General features: G+C 42.4%; 3 protein-coding genes across 4 annotated transcripts; 1 reads left to right on the top strand and 2 right to left on the bottom strand.

Moving 5' to 3' along the window:
* The first annotated feature begins 780 nt into the window (after positions 1-780).
* psen2 (presenilin 2) lies at positions 781-9,145 on the top strand. Its single transcript, XM_088075067.1, has 11 exons — positions 781-937; positions 1,781-1,932; positions 2,163-2,380; positions 2,452-2,593; positions 4,347-4,414; positions 4,504-4,724; positions 5,682-5,780; positions 5,912-5,986; positions 6,417-6,503; positions 6,652-6,767; positions 7,102-9,145. Exons 2-11 carry the CDS (start codon positions 1,792-1,794, stop codon positions 7,255-7,257), a joined length of 1,323 nt encoding a protein of 440 aa, XP_087931193.1. The 5' UTR covers positions 781-937; positions 1,781-1,791; the 3' UTR covers positions 7,258-9,145.
* An 862-nt stretch (positions 9,146-10,007) lies between these two features.
* Positions 10,008-14,597, bottom strand: dpy30 (dpy-30 histone methyltransferase complex regulatory subunit). 2 transcript variants are annotated; one of them, XM_088075069.1, is made up of 5 exons: positions 14,453-14,597; positions 11,826-11,866; positions 10,566-10,613; positions 10,317-10,459; positions 10,008-10,173 (listed from the first exon to the last, which is right to left on the bottom strand). In XM_088075069.1, exons 2-5 carry the CDS (start codon positions 11,841-11,843, stop codon positions 10,101-10,103), a joined length of 282 nt encoding a protein of 93 aa, XP_087931195.1. In that variant the 5' UTR covers positions 11,844-11,866; positions 14,453-14,597; the 3' UTR covers positions 10,008-10,100. The 2 variants fall into 2 exon arrangements, with proteins under 2 accessions (XP_087931195.1, XP_087931194.1); XM_088075068.1 differs by lacking the exon at positions 14,453-14,597 and adding an exon at positions 13,310-13,393.
* A 1,457-nt stretch (positions 14,598-16,054) lies between these two features.
* LOC148190096 (3-oxo-5-alpha-steroid 4-dehydrogenase 2-like) lies at positions 16,055-19,596 on the bottom strand. Its single transcript, XM_088075291.1, has 5 exons — positions 19,201-19,596; positions 17,587-17,750; positions 17,014-17,115; positions 16,726-16,876; positions 16,055-16,295 (listed from the first exon to the last, which is right to left on the bottom strand). Exons 1-5 carry the CDS (start codon positions 19,518-19,520, stop codon positions 16,229-16,231), a joined length of 804 nt encoding a protein of 267 aa, XP_087931417.1. The 5' UTR covers positions 19,521-19,596; the 3' UTR covers positions 16,055-16,228.
* Positions 19,597-20,322: the final 726 nt, after the last annotated feature.

Here is a 20,322-nt window from a genome sequence, read left to right as displayed (position 1 = left end):
TTAATATTCAACTTAAAAACGTGCGTTTAGAATTATGGCAACAGTAAAGAATAAAACTTCACACACACACATATGTGTGTGTGTATTTTCCTCTTTCAAACATAAGAATAAAATCACATTTGGAAAGGATTAATTGGCAAAAAAAAAAATGTTGTATTCCTAACAAAGTCAAAGAAGTTTGAAAATTTTGCACAAAATCTTTCCAGTAAATTCTATAATTTCCAGATCTGCAGACGTTTGGAAACTCGCTCTTTCTGCAGATGAAACTTTAAATTATTTTTTCAGTGTAAAAAAACAATATATTTTTGGTCTAAGTGAATTTCTCATATTTTTCCAATAACTGTAATATCACTCATTATTTTACCCTCAAAGATAAAATCTATTATCATGACGACACAACGAACAAATATTTGAACTGATCTTCTAATTTGTTTTTGTTTGTGGATTTTTTTAGGTTCACAACCCTTTTTCTATCTTTTTAAAAAGAAATGTATTCTAAATGTATGTTGTATGTAGAATGTTAATGATCTGAGCGCTCATGTATGTTTGTGTTATTGTTTTTTTGACATATTTTTCACATATTTTTGTCCAACAAAAAAACAAAAAGAAAAAAGAAATTAGTGTTTAGGTTCGTGGACAAGAAACATAAATATAAAAAAACAATAATACATTACACTCACATTATGAGTGTTTGAAATAAAGCTATTATTTCAGATTCAGTACTTTGAGCTAAATCTTAGAAAAAGATGTAGTAAAAAAAAAAAAAAAGCTCCACGAGGCTTCAGGAAGAATTGAGGTCGAACACCACGTGACGTGGTGACGCTGTCGGCGGTCACGTGGTGTGTCGATCAGCTGACAGGCTTCTTCCGGGTGTTGTGTCGGTGTTTACTTTGTGATCGGCAGGTTTCGGTGTTTTTTGCCGCTGAAGTGAAATCAGGTAAAAAAGTCATTTCTGTCGTTTTGAAGCTTTGATGCGTGAAAGTGTCGCGCGGACGTTTGAGACGTTTTCGAGTGAAAACAGTCTGAGTCAGCTGGACTCAGAGAGCAGCGTCAGCGCAGCTTTCGACCCGCATCCGACAGAAAAATCCTCTCCGAGCTGTAATACGCTTTTTCTGGTGCGTCAGGGCCGCGGTCAGAGACTCCGGGGCCAGACTCAGACAGGGGCCCAGAGCCGGAGGAGGGGGCACCCACATCCTAAATTTAACTCCTCCAGACCCAGAACGAGTTTACTTCTCTGCTGCGGACGACTTTCACGAGTATTTACGGACAATTTATTTAAAAAAAAACATGGAAAAATGAGGGAATGAGCAGCATGGTTAAAAAAATATCTGCAAAATGTAAGAAATGAGTATTTTTAGAAAATTATTTGGAAGAAAGCGAGTTAGTATCATAATTACATGTTTAAAAACGAATAATCTAATAATTACGAGAAATTTGACGCATCTCTCCCAGGAAGTTTTTGTTTGTTTTTCTCATATATATATGTGTGTGTGTGTGTGTGTGTATATATATATATATATATATATATATATATAGATTACAGCTGTCCTTAAGTTCACACTTCAGCATGAAAGTGCAGATTTATTCTCAGTAAAATGAGCTTCAGGTCAGTAAAAGTATTCGTCAGTAACTGAACAGTACAAATATTCACTCAGCTCCGACTGAACGCTGCAGCTCCAAAAATGTCAAATGCAAACGTGGCGGCAGATGTTTTAGTCGTGGCGGTCCGCCCCTCGTCTGTGTGAGTGCTGATTGGACGGTTTGTGCCGGTCGTTTGCAGTCGGAGCGGTCATGAACGCCTCGGACAGCGACGAGGACTCCTACAACGAGCGGACGGCGCTGGTCCCGTCTGAGAATCCAGCGGTTCCCTCCTACAGACCAGATCCTGACCTCACGCCGCCCGACGACGACGCCCCGCCCAAACGGGCGAAGGTGAGTTTTGTCAACAAGCTCTAGGTTGATGCGGTTTTATGTCTCTGACACCGTGTGGACACTAGAAGGACAAAAACTGTTCACAGAGTCCGTCACTTTATTTTTACTGTCACTAGAAATGTTTGGGGCCGCCAGGGGCCCCATCAGGGGCCAGACTGGTCCCCTGATATCAGTATCCTGTTTAATGACGTCGCTGTGAAACGATGATGTGTTTCCTGTCGCTGGTCCAGCCGGTGCTGAGCAGGAGGGCGGGTGCGGCTGCCGTTGATGGCGGCGGCGGCGGCGGCGGTTCGGATCAGGAGGTGGACGCAGACGACGAGGAGCTGACTCTGAAGTACGGCGCCAAACACGTGATCATGCTGTTCATCCCCGTCACGCTCTGCATGGTGGTCGTGGTCGCCACCATCAAGTCTGTCAGCTTCTACACGGAGAAGACCGACCAGCAGCTGTAAGTCCACGTGCAGCCGCCGCACGCTCCTCTGCCCCGCCCACCGCTAACCGCCATGTTTGTCCCCGCAGGATCTACACGCCGTTCACGGAGAACACGGCGTCCGTCGGCCGCCGCCTCCTCAACTCCGTCCTCAACACCATCATCATGATCAGCGTCATCGTGGTCATGACCATCTTCCTGGTCGTCCTCTACAAGTATCGCTGCTACAAGGTACGTGACGTCATCAGGCGCCGACGCTTCTGCAGAAATATCGCCGCATCGTTTTAGTCATTTTGGTCATTTTTATTTTGGCGGGACCACGAGTTTGGAAGGCTTGTTTTCGGCAAAAAGAAAAAAAATCACCATAAAATTTGAAAGATGAAGAAAATTGGAAATCTGTTTTTCAAATAACTCAATTTTTAAAAGAAAAGAAAAACACAAAAAAGCTCTAAAAGAAAAAAACACCAGAAATTGTTTACGAAGGAAAATACTCACCTAAAGTTTTACCGGCAAAAAAATCCAATAGTTTTAAAAAAATTTAAAGGCAAAAAAAAAATCTTTATATTTTTTATTTAAACATAAACATGCCTCCCAAACCGGCCGAGCCTTTAGTTTGAAAATAATAATGATTTCCTGTGTGTGTGTGTGTCTCTGTGTCTCTCTGTCTGTGTGTGTGTGGTGTGTGTCTCTGTCTCTATCTCTCTGTCTCTCTCTGTCTCTGTCTCTCTCTGTGTGTCTCTGTCTCTGTCTCTCTGTGTGTCTCTGTCTCTCTCTGTGTGTGTCTCTGTCTCTATCTCTCTGTCTCTCTCTGTCTCTGTCTCTCTCTGTGTGTGTCTCTGTCTCTGTGTGTCTCTGTCTCTGTCTCTCTGTGTGTCTCTGTCTCTGTCTCTGTGTGTCTGTGTCTCTGTCTCTGTCTCTCTGTGTGTCTCTGTCTCTGTGTGTCTCTGTCTCTGTGTGTCTCTGTGTGTCTCTGTGTGTCTCTGTCTCTGTCTCTCTGTGTGTCTCTGTCTCTGTCTCTGTCTCTGTGTGTCTCTGTCTCTCTGTGTCTCTGTCTCTGTCTCTCTGTGTGTCTCTGTCTCTGTCTCTGTCTCTCTCTGTGTGTGTCTCTGTCTCTGTGTGTGTCTCTGTCTCTGTGTCTCTCTGTCTCTGTCTCTGTCTCTCTGTGTGTCTCTGTCTCTGTCTCTGTGTGTCTCTGTCTCTGTCTCTGTGTTTCTCTGTCTCTGTCTCTGTCTCTCTGTGTCTCTCTGTCTCTGTCTCTGTCTCTCTGTGTGTCTCTGTCTCTGTCTCTCTCTGTGTGTGTCTCTGTCTCTGTCTCTCTCTGTGTGTGTCTCTGTCTCTGTCTCTCTGTCTCTGTGTCTCTGTCTCTGTCTCTCTGTGTGTCTCTGTCTCTGTCTCTCTGTGTGTCTCTGTCTCTGTCTCTGTCTCTCTGTGTGTCTCTGTCTCTGTCTCTCTCTGTGTGTGTCTCTGTCTCTGTCTCTCTCTGTGTGTGTCTCTGTCTCTGTCTCTGTCTCTCTGTCTCTCTGTCTCTGTGTCTCTGTCTCTGTCTCTCTGTGTGTCTCTGTCTCTGTCTCTCTGTGTGTCTCTGTCTCTGTCTCTCTGTGTGTCTCTGTCTCTGTCTCTCTCTGTGTGTGTCTCTGTCTCTGTCTCTCTCTGTGTGTGTCTCTGTCTCTGTCTCTGTCTCTCTGTCTCTGTGTCTCTGTCTCTGTCTCTCTGTGTGTCTCTGTCTCTGTCTCTCTGTGTGTCTCTGTCTCTCTGTGTGTCTCTGTCTCTGTCTCTGTCTCTGTCTCTCTGTGTGTCTCTGTCTCTGTGTCTCTGTCTCTCTGTGTGTCTCTGTCTCTGTCTCTGTCTCTGTCTCTCTGTCTCTGTCTCTGTGTCTCTGTCTCTGTCTCTGTCTCTCTGTGTGTCTCTGTCTCTGTCTCTGTCTCTGTCTCTCTGTCTCTCTGTCTCTGTGTCTCTGTCTCTGTCTCTGTGTGTCTGTCCTCAGTTCATCCACGGCTGGCTCATCCTGTCCTCCCTCATGCTTCTCTTCTGGTTCAGCTTCATGTATCTCGGGTGAGTCGTCTCTCTTTGTAACGAATCACTGATCGAGTCTTTACGCCAGAGGGACTCGCGTTCACGCCGCGTCTCTCGTGTGTCTCCAGCGAGGTGTTTAAGACGTACAACGTGGCGGTGGACTACCCGACGGTGGGGGTGGTGATCTGGAACTTCGGGGCCGTGGGGATGATCTGCATCCACTGGAAGGGGCCCCTGCAGCTGCAGCAGGCCTACCTGATCCTCATCAGCGCCCTCATGGCCCTCGTCTTCATCAAGTACCTGCCCGAGTGGTCCGCCTGGGTCATCCTGGGCGCCATCTCCGTCTACGGTGAGGCGCCGCCGCCGTCGGCTGGAGGGCTTCGCCTCCGCTGGTTCCTCATCGGGCTTCAGTCAAAGCTTCAGTTTTTACAGAAAGAAAAAAAATACAAAAAATTTTAAATTTAAAGGAAAAATATCATAAAAAAGGGGAAAAATCTGTTTTTTAAAGCCACCGCAAATAAAGAAATCCCCCCAAAACCCAAAACACAGCAGACTGCAGACAGACGGAGACGTTCAGGTCTTCCTGTTGGACACGTCGGCTCTTCTCCACGTTTCAGTTTTATTCCCGGAACGTTTGGAAAACAGAAAGTCCAAAAAATATTTCAAGAAAGAAAAAGTCAACCAAAGTCCAACATTCGAGGGGACAAAGTTTCAGGAAAAAGTCCTCAGCTGTCTGTCTCTGTCTTTCTCTGTTTCTCTCTGTCTCTCTCTGTCTGTCTCTGTTTGTCTCTGTCTCTCTCTGTCTGTCTCTGTTTGTCTCTGTCTCTGTCTGTCTCTGTTTGTCTCTGTCTCTCTCTGTTTGTCTCTGTCTCTGTCTGTCTCTCTCTGTTTGTCTCTGTCTCTGTCTGTCTCTGTCTCTGTTTGTCTCTGTCTCTGTCTGTCTCTGTTTGTCTCTGTCTCTCTCTGTTTGTCTCTGTCTCTGTCTGTCTCTGTCTCTGTTTGTCTCTGTCTCTGTCTGTCTCTGTTTGTCTCTGTCTGTCTCTGTCTGTCTCTGTTTGTCTCTGTCTGTCTCTGTTTGTCTCTGTCTGTCTCTGTTTGTCTCTGTCTCTCTCTGTCTGTCTTCTGTTGAGATATAAACAGAAAATAACGAAGAAGAAAATCTTCTGATTGAACAAAGTCTTCAGCTGAAGAGACATTTGACGTCACAGACGATAAGACATGAGTCCAACGTGTCCTCTGGTCTGTTAACGATGACCTCGTTGCAGCTCTCCCATCATGCTTTGCTCCGCTTGTTTGTGTCTTTCAGACCTGGTGGCCGTCCTGTCCCCCAAAGGTCCTCTGAGGATGCTGGTGGAGACGGCGCAGGAACGCAACGAGCCCATCTTCCCCGCCCTCATCTACTCCTGTGAGTCCAACTCTGAGGACACGTCCTCAGAGGACACGTCCTCAGAGGACACTGTCCGTCCATCAGCTTAAGACACGACCTGAGGACACGTCTCTGTTTGATGAATGTCTTATTTTTGTCTTTGTGTGCAGCTGCCATGGTGTGGACGGTGGGGACGGTGGCGATGGCGAGCCCGGAAGACGCTCAGCGCTCGGGACAGGAGACAGGTCCAACACCACAGACAGCTTCTTAATTTAATTAATTCAATAAAAATGAAATAAATAATAAACTTGTAAATAAATGAGAATATAAATGTTCCGTCTGAAAAATATTTAAACAGATTTTATCACAAATTTAATCTCATTCTGCATCAAAAATGAAGGAAAAACATGTTTTGTTTTTTTTTAGTTTTTTTTTTAATATTAATCAGAACTGACGAATCCGATAAAAACTTGTGAATCTCATTTTATAGTTTTCACTCTAAATATAAACTAAAAAAATAATGAATAAAATAAATCAATAAATATAAAATAAAAATGCTTTTCACATTTCATCACTCGCCCTGTGAAAAACGTTTTCTATAAATTTAACTAGATTTATTGAGTTAATCGGTTTCTAATAATTCTAATGATCTTCCTGCCGCCATCTTGTTTTCAGACGAGGAGGCGGAGCAGAGCAGCAGGGGGGCGGAGCCTGAGAGACGACAGTCACGCCCGTTTCCAGAGGACGACCTCGAGGAGGACCGTGAGTCCGCGTTTGACCTTTGCGTGGACGCTTAAAGCTGCAGCAGATACAAATACTACCTAAGCTCCTCCCACCGCGGGAACGCGCTCGCGTCGTGCGGTCACCGAGCGTCCGAGTCGTTTCAGCCGCTGTGTTTGTGTGTCTGCAGGCGGCGTGAAGCTCGGACTCGGCGATTTCATCTTCTACAGCGTCCTGGTGGGAAAAGCCGCGGCGACGGGCGGAGACTGGAACACCACGCTCGCCTGCTTCGTCGCCATCCTCATCGTAAGTCAACACGAGGACGACTGTTCGCCGCCACTGGGGCTCAACTTCTGGCCCGCGGGCCAGATCTGGCCCCCAAACATTTTCTAACTCTGAAAATAAAGCGATGAATTATTTTAGTCCTTTCAGTGTCCAGAAGGTGTCAGAGGACACAGCTAAGACACTAATGTCCTCAAGTACTACAAATGTCCTAAAAAAAAACCGTCTGAAAATCCCGAAAACATCCCAAAATCCGAAATATTTACTAAAATTGCAAAAACATCCTAAAATCTGAGAAACGTCATCAGGTGTCCTCCTCCTGTTGTCCCCCTGTCCTCCCTGTCCTCCCGTGTCTCAGGGCCTGTGTCTGACGCTGCTGCTGCTGGCGATCTTTAAGAAGGCGTTGCCGGCGTTACCGATCTCCATCACCTTCGGACTCGTCTTCTACTTCTCCACCGACTTCCTGGTCCAGCCGTTCATGGACAACCTGGCGTCTCACCAGTTCTACATCTGAGAGGAAGCCCCGCCCACCCCGCCTGTCCTCCCGTCGCCCTCGCCCTCGTCATTCTGCGGGCCGCCGCCTTCTGATGATGTAACGCACAAAGACTTCTTCCCTCTGCCACAGGAAGTGATGTCACGCGGACAGAGGAAGCTGCTCAGGTGCGTCTCCGCTCACCTGCCGACGGACGGCTCGACGCTCGCCGTGACGTCAGAGCAGAACGCACCGCGGCGGCCTGTGATAGGACGTTCGCTCTGAGGTCGTTAGTGACCTCATCTGTTCCATTTCCTGTTCGGTCTTTTAACTTCCTGCTGACTTAAGTAAACGCAGGCGAAAGCTCTCTCCTGATTGGTTCGTTGACACAAACCGGCTGACTCTGATTGGCTTCTGGGAAACTGATTCATCTCATTATCACAATTAGGAAAAATGGTGCCGTGATGATGCGTTAAACACGCAGCAGAGGAAGATCGATGTACGGAGGACCAAATCTGCCAAAATAAATGCGACTCAATGAATACATATTTATTAAATTTAGAAATTAAAGTCTCAATAATCTGTCATATATGCAGCTTTATTTTGAAAATAAATATGCACAGAAATAGAAAAATAAAGAAACTATTTATTTGACAAATCATTTATTTCTGTATTTATTTATTCGTTTATTTTCGGGTATGACAGATGTTAGTAACGCACCACGAGATTTCTCATGTTGACACATAAAGCCAATGAAATATCAAAGTGAATAAAAGAAGAAATAATTTGGGAAATTAATACAAGTAGAAATAAATGTAGACAGAAGAATTAATTAAGAAATAAATACAATAAATGAATACAGAAATAATTTGTCTAATAAATTTCATTCATTTCTTTTTCTGTGCATGTTTAATTTCAAATTAAACGTGTATTTATTAGATAATTGAGTCTTTTTTTGTAAATAACTTGCCATATTATTTCAATAAATACATTTATTTATGGAGTATTTTTTATTATAGCAGATTTGGTTCTATACATGAGAGCAGCACATCAGACAAAATCCAAATTAAATCGAAATCTTTTTTTCGTGTGTCTACTGATTTAATAATTATATTTTTTACTTGAGTCTCTCAGAGTCTGAACTTTAATTGGAAATATAAAAAATGAATTTTACCTCCGCTGTTTTCGTATCGTTTTGGACAGCATGAGGTGGATTATGCTACACAAATTTAATATTTCAATAGTTTCAAACATCAGTTTTATTTTTATGCATTTTAAAGGTGGATTTTGAAAATCTCCCTCCAGGTCAAACTTTTTTTGTGGGAAATTATAACGACATTTTTCACTGAGATTAAATTATTAATTGAGGAAATAATCAGTAGCTTGTGAAGATTGTTATTTTAGAATAATTAGATAAATTCTAAATTAATTCAGTTATAGTCTTAAGTTGAATTACACAGATTTTTTTTTACAGTTTTCCAGACAAAATACAACTATGTTATTTAATTTTTGTTCAAAGGATTTTCTTCTTGAAATAACTTTTTCTTGTAATATTTAGAATTAATTCTCGAGAAGTTACATTATTTTGTTCTGAAGTTTCTTCCATAATATTTGAGACAAAAGAAAATAATTATTAACATCCATATTTGGATGTTGAGAAATTACTATCAGGTTGTTTCTTAAAGCTTGAAATCAAACGAACGTTTCTGATTTCGGCTTCGACACAAACGTTCAGAGTTTCTGATTTCGGCTTCGACACAAACGTTCAGAGTTTCAGCTGTAAAATCTTAGTTTTCTGACGTCTGAACACCAGCTGTCTGTCTGTCTGTAGAAATCATTCAGGTGTAGAGTTTGATTTTGTAACTGATGTTTTTTATTTTTATTGAACTTCTGTTAACGAGCTGAAGAAATAAAAAATTACCTTGTTGGAGCTTTTTAGCCTCTTTTAGCTTCTGTTTTGATTTTTTACTGCACATTTCTTGTCTGCTTCGCCTTTTTTCACACTGAAGCTGAACGCCGTGCGAATAAAAACTCTGACAGAACGTCTTGTCTGCGCTCTTGTTGGCGTTCATTTCCTCCGTGTTTGTGCACGTTTTCAGAAAGTTTACAGAAACACACAAGACGGTAGTCGTGGAGACGACGAATAATTGGGTTTTCGGTAAAATGCCTTAAATAAGGTCTGTGGTTAACACAGACTACAGATATTTAGATGTTTTGTTCTGCATCATAAAATACGTCCGCTTAAACACGATTTTTGAACTTTGAAAGTTTTACTCGTTTTAAAAAAGGCGGATGCTAACAAGTGGCTAAATGGGACGACAGCGTTTGTCGGGGACGCCGGACGTCCTCACGGCGGACGCAGAAACTTCGTAAACCCACCCGCTGTCTTCACAGCTTTACAGTCGCACTCACTTGTACATTTATCTGTTTATGATATTACTGATCGTGTTAACGTGTTTTTACAGTGTTTGACGTTTAAGTCGATGTAATCGATGCAACCGTGATGTAGTTCGTGTAAAGCCTAACAGCGTTTTGCTTCTGGTGATTTAATTTACGCTTCAAACACACAAAGTGGAGTTCATCTGTGGAGATTATCACGCCGAACAAAACCTGCAAGTCTCATAAACTCGTGTTCGTCACAGAGATTATTTTTGGCGATAACCGAAAATCCCAGACCGTTTTTGACGAGGGAACCAGAGCGATGCTAACTTCCTGGTTGGCCTTCAAAAATTCGTCATCCCTTCACCGCTCGATATTACAGCTTTTAATGAAGAAAAGCCCACAGAGCCGACTTTCACGTCAACTTTTATTCTGGATTTAAAACTAAAAAGAAAGAAAAGACGGCGGAGCGGAAAGCAGTTTCTGCGGTGAGAAAAGACACCAGTTTAACTTCTCTCTTCAAACTGGGATTTGTTCTTGAGCAGGAAGGCTGCCAGGTACTCGATGGGGTTCGGAGGTCTGCAGGACAAAAACAAAACTTTACTCATTTGGCGGGAACTTTTGCATCTCTCTACGCCAAACGCTCGCGTCACGCATGGAGTGAACACGCCGATACATCAGAGGGAGTATTCAGAGTGTGTACTCTGTGTGTGTGTGTGTACCTGTCCTTCGCGAGGACGGACAGTCCCTGCAGCAGGATGGGGACGACGGTCTGGTCCAGGTACGCCCGGGTCGGCAGCGCCTGCAGGTCCACCTTCTGCTTCGACATTTTCTCTGCGCTCGCCTTCTCGTTCTCCACCGACCTCTGAGGAGCAAAGCATGCTGGGAGTCCGCCTTCACCTTCTCATTACACAGTGTGTGTGCTACAGTGAGTGTGTGTGTGTCACAGTGAGTGTGTGTGTGTGTGTTACCTGGATGTTTTCCGTCAGGCCGTACTCTGCATGAGGGTTTTCAGAGACCTGCAGGAGAATTTAGACCAAAACTTTAACGACACAAACAACAAGAACAGAAATCATCATCACCATCACCATCATCATCACCATCATCATCACTATCATCATCATCATCACCACCATCATCACCACTATCATCATCATCACCATCACCATCATCATCACTATCATCATCATCATCACCATCATCATCGCCACCATCACCATCGCCACCATCACCATCACCACCATCACCATCATCATCACCATCATCACCATCATCACCATCACTATCATCATCATCATTATTATCATCATCATCACTATCATCATCATCATCACCATCACCATCATCATCACTATCATCACCATCATCATCATCACCATCATCACCAAAAAAGTCTTATAACGATATTTTTTTAATATCAGTGGATATCGATATTTATCACGATATCCATCAAATCATTATTTCTGTCGAGCTTAAAGGTTCCTTTGACTCCTCAGTGAGATATGAAGATATCATAACCAGTGATCACGATAACGATTATTTTAACCGATACGATAAACTTGTTTTTGTTTGTTTTCCATCACCTGAGGGTCTGAAAGGCTGAGATGTGCTGAGTACAGATGAATTTAATTTGTGCATTTTCTTTAAAAAACAACATTTCAGACAAAAAGCTGGAAAATCTCATTTTTGTAAAAGAATCATTTTCAAGAGCAAAACCAATTTTATTTTTATATTTTGTTTTTTTTTTCTCTTATCTTCTTATGTCAACTGTAGTACTGTGTAGTTTATTATAGTACAGTGTAGTATTATGTAGCATGTTGTAGTGCTGTGTAGTGCCATGTAGTATGGTTTAGTTTTTTGTAGTCCAATGTAATATTGTTTATTACGGTGCAGTGTGTAGTGTGAAGTACTGTGTTCTATTGTGAAGTAGAGTGTAGCATTCTGTAGTACGGTTTAATATTGTGCAATATTGTGAAGTACTGTGTAGTATTGTGAAGAACAGTTTAATGGTGTGTTGTAGAGTGTAGTATTGTGTAGTACAGTGTATTTTTTGTAGGATGGTGCAGCACTGATTAGTATTGTGAAGTACTGTGTTCTATTGCATAGTACAGTGTAGCATTGTGTAGTACAGTGTGTTTATTGTGGTACAGTGTAGTAGAGTGTAGTGCGGTGTGTTTTTTGTAGTATGGTGTGGTATTGTGCAGTATTGTGTAGCAGAGTGTGTTACTCACAGGAGTGTGTCCCTCCATGGACTGATCTGCGTCTGTGTGATCTGAAAGACAAAGGAAAGTTTTTATTTCTCGTTTTAACGTGTTCAGACACATCTGAAGATCAGTGAACTCACATTCTGACAGGAAGTGAGTTCAGATTACAGCTGATTGATGTGTGAAGTCACTGCTGCTCTGCATTCAGATTACAGCTGATTGATGTGTGAAGTCACTGCTCCTCTGCATTCAGATTACAGCTGATTGATGTGTGAAGTCACTGCTCCTCTGCATTCAGATTACAGCTGATTGATGTGTGAAGTCACTGCTCCTCTGCATGTTCAGATTATAGCTGATTGATGTGTGAAGTCACTGCTGCTCTGCATTCAGATTACAGCTGATTGATGTGTGAAGTCACTGCTCCTCTGCATGTTCAGATTACAGCTGATTGATGTGTGAAGTCACTGCTGCTCTGCATTCAGATTACAGCTGATTGATGTGTGAAGTCACTGCTCCTCTGCATGTTCAGTTTCATTTAAGACGCTCAACACTTGTTGTTTAATCTGTAAAAGTTTGTTTGCACTTTTGTGTGAATCGACAAAACAGTTTGCATTTTGTCTGTCTGTGTTTTACTGAAATTACTAAATGATTGATGATCAGATCCGTCACACAGCCGATGATGGATTTAGAGACTAAATCCTGATCAGATCTCAGAATCATCTGGATCCTCCCTGGACTGTCTCGGGGCAGAGGGATGTCGGTACAAACTGAGACAAACACGTTTTGTGATAATTGGCTCTATAAATAAAACTGACTTGACTTGAACCGCCTGGTGTTTGACTGGAACAAATAAACTCACGTTACAGGGTTTAGGATTTGCTGACATTAAGTTAAAATTTGCCGAATTGACTAAAAGATCCTGATGATTCCTGACTGAACTTTAGTGTTTTACTGTAAATTAAAGAAAAAGAGAAATCGCTAAATTTGCTGATTTTTGAACGCAGTTTGGTTCATAGAGAATCTCAGTGGAGAATATCCGGGTCAGTTTGATCTGTGAATCCCGCCGAACGAAACTGCTGGAGACATTTTCCTGTTTAAAGACGACAGATACAAAACAAAGAGGTTTAACTGTGATTTAACGGTAATTTATGAAAGTTGGTGTTTAACCGCCAACAGAGAACCAAACCTCTGTCACATTTCACCGGATTTTAGAGTCTCCGCGACTTCAGTCTTTTCAGACACAAACAATAAAAACTCAAATTCAGACTTTGTTAAAAATCATCTTCTCGGTGACGTCGGTGGCGGCTCGGCATTGTGAGCGGCGGTACGTTAGCTTAGCATCACATTAACGCTCTGTGTCCGGTAAATAAGCGCCGGTACCGGGAAAACCCCGCCCCTGCGGCTTAAACGGAGACCTTTAATCGCCGCATCAGACCGGAAACACGCAGCAAACGAACACAAAAGCAACAAAAACGGCGAAAAACGCGATCAATGGTCAACAATCAACTCACCGTCCGCCATGTTTGTTGTGGAGACGTCTGACGTAGGTTACGCAGATTCTGTTTAACGGTTACGTACAAAAACAGACCCGAACGCCGCGTGTTTCCGGTTCTTGCGGACACACTTCAAAATAAAAGCACGGACGCGGATTAAAACGTCGTCTTTTATTTTTAAAGGTAAATGAAAAGGCGCCTAAAGTTTACAAAATTTCCTGTCCGACTGTTTTTTTAAAATATAAATAATTAAATATGTGCTCACTTTCGCTTCTCAAAAAAACCCCAAAATTAGTGACTGTTTATTTGTTTGTTTGTTGTTGTTGTTGTTGTTTTTAATTCACGCTCTCCGAAGTTAAAATACTCGATCAATATTTTATCACTATTTATTTTAAGCTCTGATTATTAATTTCTCTAAATGAAAGTGTCTGCCGCACATGATGTGTTCAAAGGCAATTGGAAATGAGAAAATCTAACTACTTCTTTTTTTACGGTTTCTGGTCGTGATAAATGCAGTAATTTGGTGGATTTTTGAAGAAAACATGCCATCCAAACCAGCATGTTTTCTTAATATTAATTTGCGTCGTCAAGAAGTCCTAATTATCTAACACGTGCGGGCGCCCTGAGGTGTTTGAGCGGTTCTGCCATGACCTGTGCTGCTGGAGGAGAGGAGCTGCAGAGCTGTGACCGGCGGCTAAAACAGGAGATATTCAGCATTTTTAGGTCGTAATGTTTCCTTTCATGGAGCCAAATGAAGAGAGCTGAGTGTGTGCAGGCGGAGCGCTGATGCACGTTTATTTGAAATTTTAGCCTCACTGATTGTGCAGTTTTTATGTCTTTGCATGAGTTTGTGTAGTTTTAACCGTCTGCCTCGATGTGTTTCTGCCGTCTGGGACTCCAGACGCTGAGATGGTTTTTTTTCTAGTGTGCTGTTTTATATGAAGGGTTTTTGGGTTCATACTCATATTTATGCAGAGGCGCCATCAGTGGACTGTCTCCTCATCCTGTCACTCTTGTGTGTGTTTTTTACAGTTTTGGTAAGTTGTTAAATATACGGCTCACTACATGACAATCATTCAAATACAGATTTCTCAGCGTGCTTTCAACCCTACAATACTCTGACAATTAAAATACGAAAATGAATATAAAGGTTGGGTTTACCAGAGCTACATGGAGGGAGCAGCCAGAGGACCCAGTCTGAGGAGGGACGTCTGCAGACTCACCTGCAGACTCACCTGCAGACTCACCTGCTGCTCGTCAGACCACTGATCAGCCTCCTGCCTGCACCTGATTGGCTCCTGGCCTCCACATGCTCCTGGTGCTCCTCTGCGACTCAAAAAAAAAAAAAAAAAAATTTAAAAAAAAATCAGAGCACGCAGCTCTCTAAAAAACGAGGAAAAAACAAAAATTAAAACATCAAAAGGCAAAAAAGAGGAAGTAGAACAGCGAGTAAAAGCTTGTGCTTGAAAATGTCACCATCAATCAGTGAAGGAAAATTTGATTTCATTACATTATGAAAAGATTTTTGAGGAGCTTGTGTAGTGACATCAGTTACTGCAGTAAAATACTAATAATATAATTAATAATATACTAATACTATATAATATAATAATACTAATAATACTAATATCACTGTGTAGAAATACTCTGTTACAAGTAAAAGTCCTGTTTTCCAAAATCGTAGTTCAGAAGAACAAAAGCGCGAAAACAAACTTCAGCATCATATATGACATGTGATGCTGAGCAGGAAACACACACACACACACACACACACACAGACACACACACACACACACACACACACACACACACACACACACACGCACACACACACACACACACACACACACACACACACACACACACACACCAGCATGTGTGCAGTGTTCAACACGACCAGCAGAGGGCGTGAAGCGTCTAACAGCACCACCGAGCCCCGGTTTACTCCCAAACCAGCACATGCACAAGTTTTTCAAACACGGGTTAACCCAGCCAGCAGGGAACGTTCCCACAACACTGGCTAACGTTCCCTACAAGTTACAATAATGTTTTAAAGAAAACATTTTCGTCTAATGTTCAAAGAACGTTTCAAGGCTGGTCATCGTATCAGATAATGTTGCTGTGAGGTTAAATGTTGACTTAGATGTAACGTTTGAGCTGAAACACTCGTTGAGAGGTGACAGATCAGAGAATGTTCTTTACGAAACGTTCCCACAATGTTAAATGAGAACAAAGGGAGAACGTTTTCAAAGCAACAGTCAGAGAATGTTTTCAGGATGTTATTGAAGCTCGAGATTACAGAACATCCCTTTGCAAATGTTCCTTTAATGTGATACGTCAACAACAACGAAACATTTTTATATACGGTTAACCTCACTTTAGCAAACGTTCCCACAATGTTACATGAGAACAACGGAAAAACATTTTGAAAGCAACATTCAGAGCATGTTATTGAGGCCTGAGATAACACAACATTTTTTAATGCAAATGTGATGTGATAATTAAAAAACAAAAACAAACATTTTTTTAATGTTTACAGAGAATGTTCCCTGAACTTTCAGAGGAACATTCTGGGAACTAAAAGAAAACTTGCCGATGTAAACGTTACTAAAACATTCAGTGGTTGCATTGTACCGTTCTCAGAACGTCGATGTTAATTAAGAAAAAGAATCCAAAATCTGTAAACGGACCAGTGCCTGACAAACAAACAAACAAAGAAACAAAGAAACACAGAAACTCTGCTCTGACCTGCAGAGTCTGTCCTTCCAGCTGGAGCTCATTTTAATGACTTTATTCCTCTATAATGATACATCATCATTTATTACTGGTCATATTCTGTATCAGTACTCTGAATGTGTACAGATGACTGTAGTAACAAGTATTAATATTTGGTGTAAAGCAGCAGCGGACGGAGAGACGGCAAGTCGTCCTCCGGGGTCACAGGATGAAAGGAATGAGAGCTTTCCTGGAGCGAGGGTAGTCCTCAAACCTCTGCTGGTAATCTCTGAAACACACAAACCACCAGATTACACCAAACTGTTTCCAGTCGGAGACAAAAATCATCCACAGAGACGACGACGCGTCAGATTAACCTTGAATTTTTGAAGTTAGTGAACTCAATATTGCTAAAATAAAAATATCACTTTATAATAACTTAAAGTCTTAAGTTTTATTATTGTCTTATGTAAGTTTGCTGTACTTAATAATACATATTAATAATAATTAATGTAAATTAAATAATAATTAATAATTAAAATGCTTGATTTAATTAATATTTAAAGTTTACATGTTTAATTTTTATTTTAAGTTTGCTGTATTTTAAAGTATTGTTACCGACTTGTTTTGTTGGAAATACATTACACTAAATCTACGTGTTGTGTTGGAATACCTAACAGTAAAGTTACCTGCTGTGCTGTAAACAAGCAGATTCTCACCTGTGGTGATGGAGGGCTCTGGGCCCGATGGAGCACGCGGTGAAGAAGGCGAAGGCGAAGGTGGGTAAAGACCAGGCGGCGACGGCGTACCCACACCACTCCACGATCTCCCCGAAGAAGTTAGCGCCGGACACGAACTCAAACATTCCTCCTGAGAGAAAAGTAAAAGTCCAGGTGTGAAAAGTTCAAGTAAACAGTTACTTTAGTTATCCTAAACTTTGTCAGGGTTTGTGGATCAGGATCTGGTGTGGACCAGGATCTGGTGAGGACCAGGATCTGGTGTGGTACCGTAGGGGATCCTGTAGACGATCTCTCCGGGTCGTCTCAGGCGGCGCAGGATGTAGTCACTGTGGATGTTGATGATCATACCGACCACAAACAGAAGAAGCCCTTTCAGAATAAGAGAAAACAGGATGATTATTTGTTATTCTATTTCACAGACATGCACCAAAATCCTAAAACTGTCCTAAACTCCTAGAAACGTTCTTAAATCGTATAAATGTCCTAAAATCTTAGAAACATGCATGGGGCTGCTGTGGCGGGCCCTGGCCTCCTGTCATTTGGCAACAGTGGCCCCTAAGCAAAGCAAGTGAGTATTTTAGACCTATAATATTTAATTTCCTCATTTTCTCAAAGAATATTAAAACTGATTTTGGTAAAGTTTCTGTTTTTTAAACTATATTTGAGTCTTCTTTTGTTAACAATACTCCACGCTGATATTGTCACAGTTTCAGTTTCATGACGTCTAAATCGTCTCGCCTTAGTCACTGAGAAAAACAAGCATATCATATTTAGTCTTTTTTGTTAAGCAAATGATCACTGATGATTGTCGTAGATCGTGAAGCGGCGGCTGTGACTCACCTGCAGCCCGGCGAGCGTCCGTCAGCCAGCCGTCTTGGAAGCGGGCGCAGTGCAGCAGGTGGTGACCCTGCAGGAAGCCGTTGAGCGAGCAGAAGATGGCGGCGAGGAGGACGATGAGCAGCGGGACGGGTCGTCCTCTGGTCAGGAAGGCGTAGATGATACTCCTGCAGAACAGACACGTGCTGACTGAGTTTCGGATTTTAGGACTCATTCCTGGGGCACTCTATGCAGAACTCTGTCATTTTCTCACAACACTTTGCTCATTTCTTGCTAAGTTTTGTGGCAGATCTTGTAGAGTTGCTCACAACATGTTTTCCATTATTCTGAAAGAAATCAAACCAATTTGCTCAGGTTTCACAGAATTAAAATGAAATATACTGTCGTACCGTCCGAAATGATCTAAGACTTTAACAGAGCAGCACATCAGACATCGGACATGTAAAGTAATATAGAATTTATAGTTAGGGCTGGCTCAGGCTTTCCTCTTTATAGTTAGGGCTGGCTCAGACTTTCCTCTTTATAGTTAGGGCTGGCTCAGACTTTCCTCTTTATAGTTAGAGCTGGCTCAGGCTTTCCTCTTTATAGTTAGGGCTGGCTCAGGCTTTCCTCTTTATAGTTAGGGCTGGCTCAGGCTTTCCTCTTTATAGTTAGGGCTGGCTCAGGCTTTCCTCTTTATAGTTAGGGCTGGCTCAGGCTTTCCTCTTTATAGTTAGGGCTGGCTCAGGCTTTCCTCTTTATAGTTAGGGCTGGCTCAGTCTTTCCTCTTTATAGTTAGGGCTGGCTCAGACTTTCCTCTTTATAGTTAGGGCTGGCTCAGGCTTTCCTCTTCCACAGTGAGGAAAGTTAAAATTTGAGAGGCACAATCAAATCTAACTTCAGAACTCACTGATTATCTTACTGAGTAACAGCTGGAACTTTTTAACTATACAAACCACAAAGTGTCACAATCCGCTCTCCCTCACCTGACGCTGAAGCTGTGGGCGGCTGGGAGAATAAAGGCCGCTTGCTTACAAGCAGGGGAGGTGCAAGATTCATTAATCTGTCCCCAAAAATGACGTGTGGGGCTAATGATTCACTAACTAATGGTTTGGGAGGAACACTGGTGTTCCCTTAACAGCAGTTTTCATGCACTGTGTTCAGTGTTTCACAAATATTTAACCCTTTGAAACCCAAACAAATGGATTTTTTTTTTTAAACACGTCTAAAAAGGCAACAAGCAACTTGGCAAGAAATGTTCCACAAAAGACAGAAGGAGTGAAAATCATTAGAAGATTATTGTTGTTTTTGGAAAATTTTCCAACAATAATAATAATCTTTTAAATTATCATCTATCTTTATATTTAGGCCTCTGTTTGATTAGGTTTATCTTTTTTACTTTTTTATCTTTTATTTTATATGTAAAAGGCTGTAAGGAGTTAAAAACGACGCATGCACGTAAATGCAGCAGGAAGATTCATCCAGAAATGTTTCTCACTGACTTTTACTTCAAATACTTTAATTCACATTTAGCTTTTACTTCAGTGAGGTTTTGAATGCATTTTTCAGTGTGTGTGTGTGTGTGTGTGTGTGTGTGTGTGTGTGTGTGTTCGGACTTGTGCTGTGAGGTGACCTGACTTGTGGAAGTAGTGCAGCATGAAGGCATATAGCAGCAGCCGCCTCCAGATCATGTCCCCAGTTCTGTCCCCAGTTTTGTCCCTGGTGCTGTCTCCGGTTCTTCCCGGCTCCTCTTCAGTCAGCAGCAGCAGGAGCAGCGGCAGCAGGAAGGCCGGGACCTCCTGGAGGAACCAGGCCAGTCTGGCAGGACAGAAGTAACCCGTCTTAAAGGAGTAGCGGCCGTACTTTGTTTCCTTGAAAATCTGGTTCAGCAGCATGATTACACCCAAGATGATCAGAAACCAGGTGAGGGAGGACACAACAGAGTCCTGACACTCCATCGTCCCGCTGAGACTCTGGACTGAAGACTGAGGGAGGACAGGAGGGTTAAATATACAGAGGGAGGGAAAGAGAACAGTCAGCTGGTCCTGAGGCTCACCTCCTCAACAAGGACGGCCCTCAGTCAAACACAACCAGTTTATAGAAAAGTGTAACGAAAACTACATCAACCACTGGACTCCTAAAACAAAAATTAAAAACAAACTTCAGTGCCGACACAGAGGACCTGCTGCCAAGAGGCAGCATGTCAGTGCACGTCAGCGCATGTCCGTGCACGTCAGCGCATGTCAGTGCACGTCAGCGCAGGTCAGCGCCATGTTAGTGCATGTCAACGCAGGTAAGGGCATGTCAGCAGCAGGTCAGCGCAGGTCAGCACCATGTCAGTGCAGGTAAGCGCATGTCAGTGCACGTCAGCGCACGTCAGCGCACGTCAGTGCAGGTAAGCAAATGTCAGTGCACGTCAGCGCAGGTAAGCGCACGTCAGTGCAGGTCACAGAGACAATACAACAACAGGTAACAGCTGGAGCTCAGCTCACAGCTCACACTGCCCTCAGCAGAACTGCGATTGGAGTCATTTAAAAGTACTTTTATTTCATTGATGGATTTCACTTATTTTATGTTTGTTATTGTCCTTTAATGTATTTGGGGTGAGTGTTTCTTTTCTCTGTACATGTAGCTCACAAACAAATTCAAATCGACTACGTCTGTAGTTGTTGTTTTCTTTGTTATTGGGTAAACATGAAATATTGTGATAATTAAAAAACCTTTCAGGAAGTGTTTGGATGCAGACATTTTAATTATTTT

The sequence above is a fragment of the Plectropomus leopardus genome, chromosome 3 (assembly GCF_026936395.1).
Source record: "Plectropomus leopardus strain MGB_pleo_1.0 chromosome 3, ASM2693639v1, whole genome shotgun sequence".
Classification (NCBI taxonomy): domain Eukaryota; kingdom Metazoa; phylum Chordata; class Actinopteri; order Perciformes; family Serranidae; genus Plectropomus; species Plectropomus leopardus.
This window is presented reverse-complemented; position numbering and strand designations above follow the sequence as displayed.

Coding starts and splice junctions, on each gene's coding strand:
- psen2 (XM_088075067.1), top strand. CDS start 1,792: ATGAACGCCTCGGACAGCGACGAGGACTCCTACAACGAGCGGACGGCG. Junction 6,504..6,651: donor GGACGACCTCGAGGAGGACC/GTGAGTCCGCGT, acceptor GTGTGTCTGCAG/GCGGCGTGAAGCTCGGACTC. Junction 6,768..7,101: donor GCTTCGTCGCCATCCTCATC/GTAAGTCAACAC, acceptor CCCGTGTCTCAG/GGCCTGTGTCTGACGCTGCT.
- dpy30 (XM_088075068.1), bottom strand. Junction 10,614..11,825: donor CCATGGAGGGACACACTCCT/GTGAGTAACACA, acceptor ATTCTCCTGCAG/GTCTCTGAAAACCCTCATGC. Junction 10,174..10,316: donor TCCGTCCTCGCGAAGGACAG/GTACACACACAC, acceptor TTTGTCCTGCAG/ACCTCCGAACCCCATCGAGT.
- LOC148190096 (XM_088075291.1), bottom strand. CDS start 19,520: ATGGAGTGTCAGGACTCTGTTGTGTCCTCCCTCACCTGGTTTCTGATC. Junction 17,751..19,200: donor ATGCTGCACTACTTCCACAA/GTCAGGTCACCT, acceptor TCTGTTCTGCAG/GAGTATCATCTACGCCTTCC. Junction 16,296..16,725: donor AGAGCCCTCCATCACCACAG/GTGAGAATCTGC, acceptor TGTGTGTTTCAG/AGATTACCAGCAGAGGTTTG.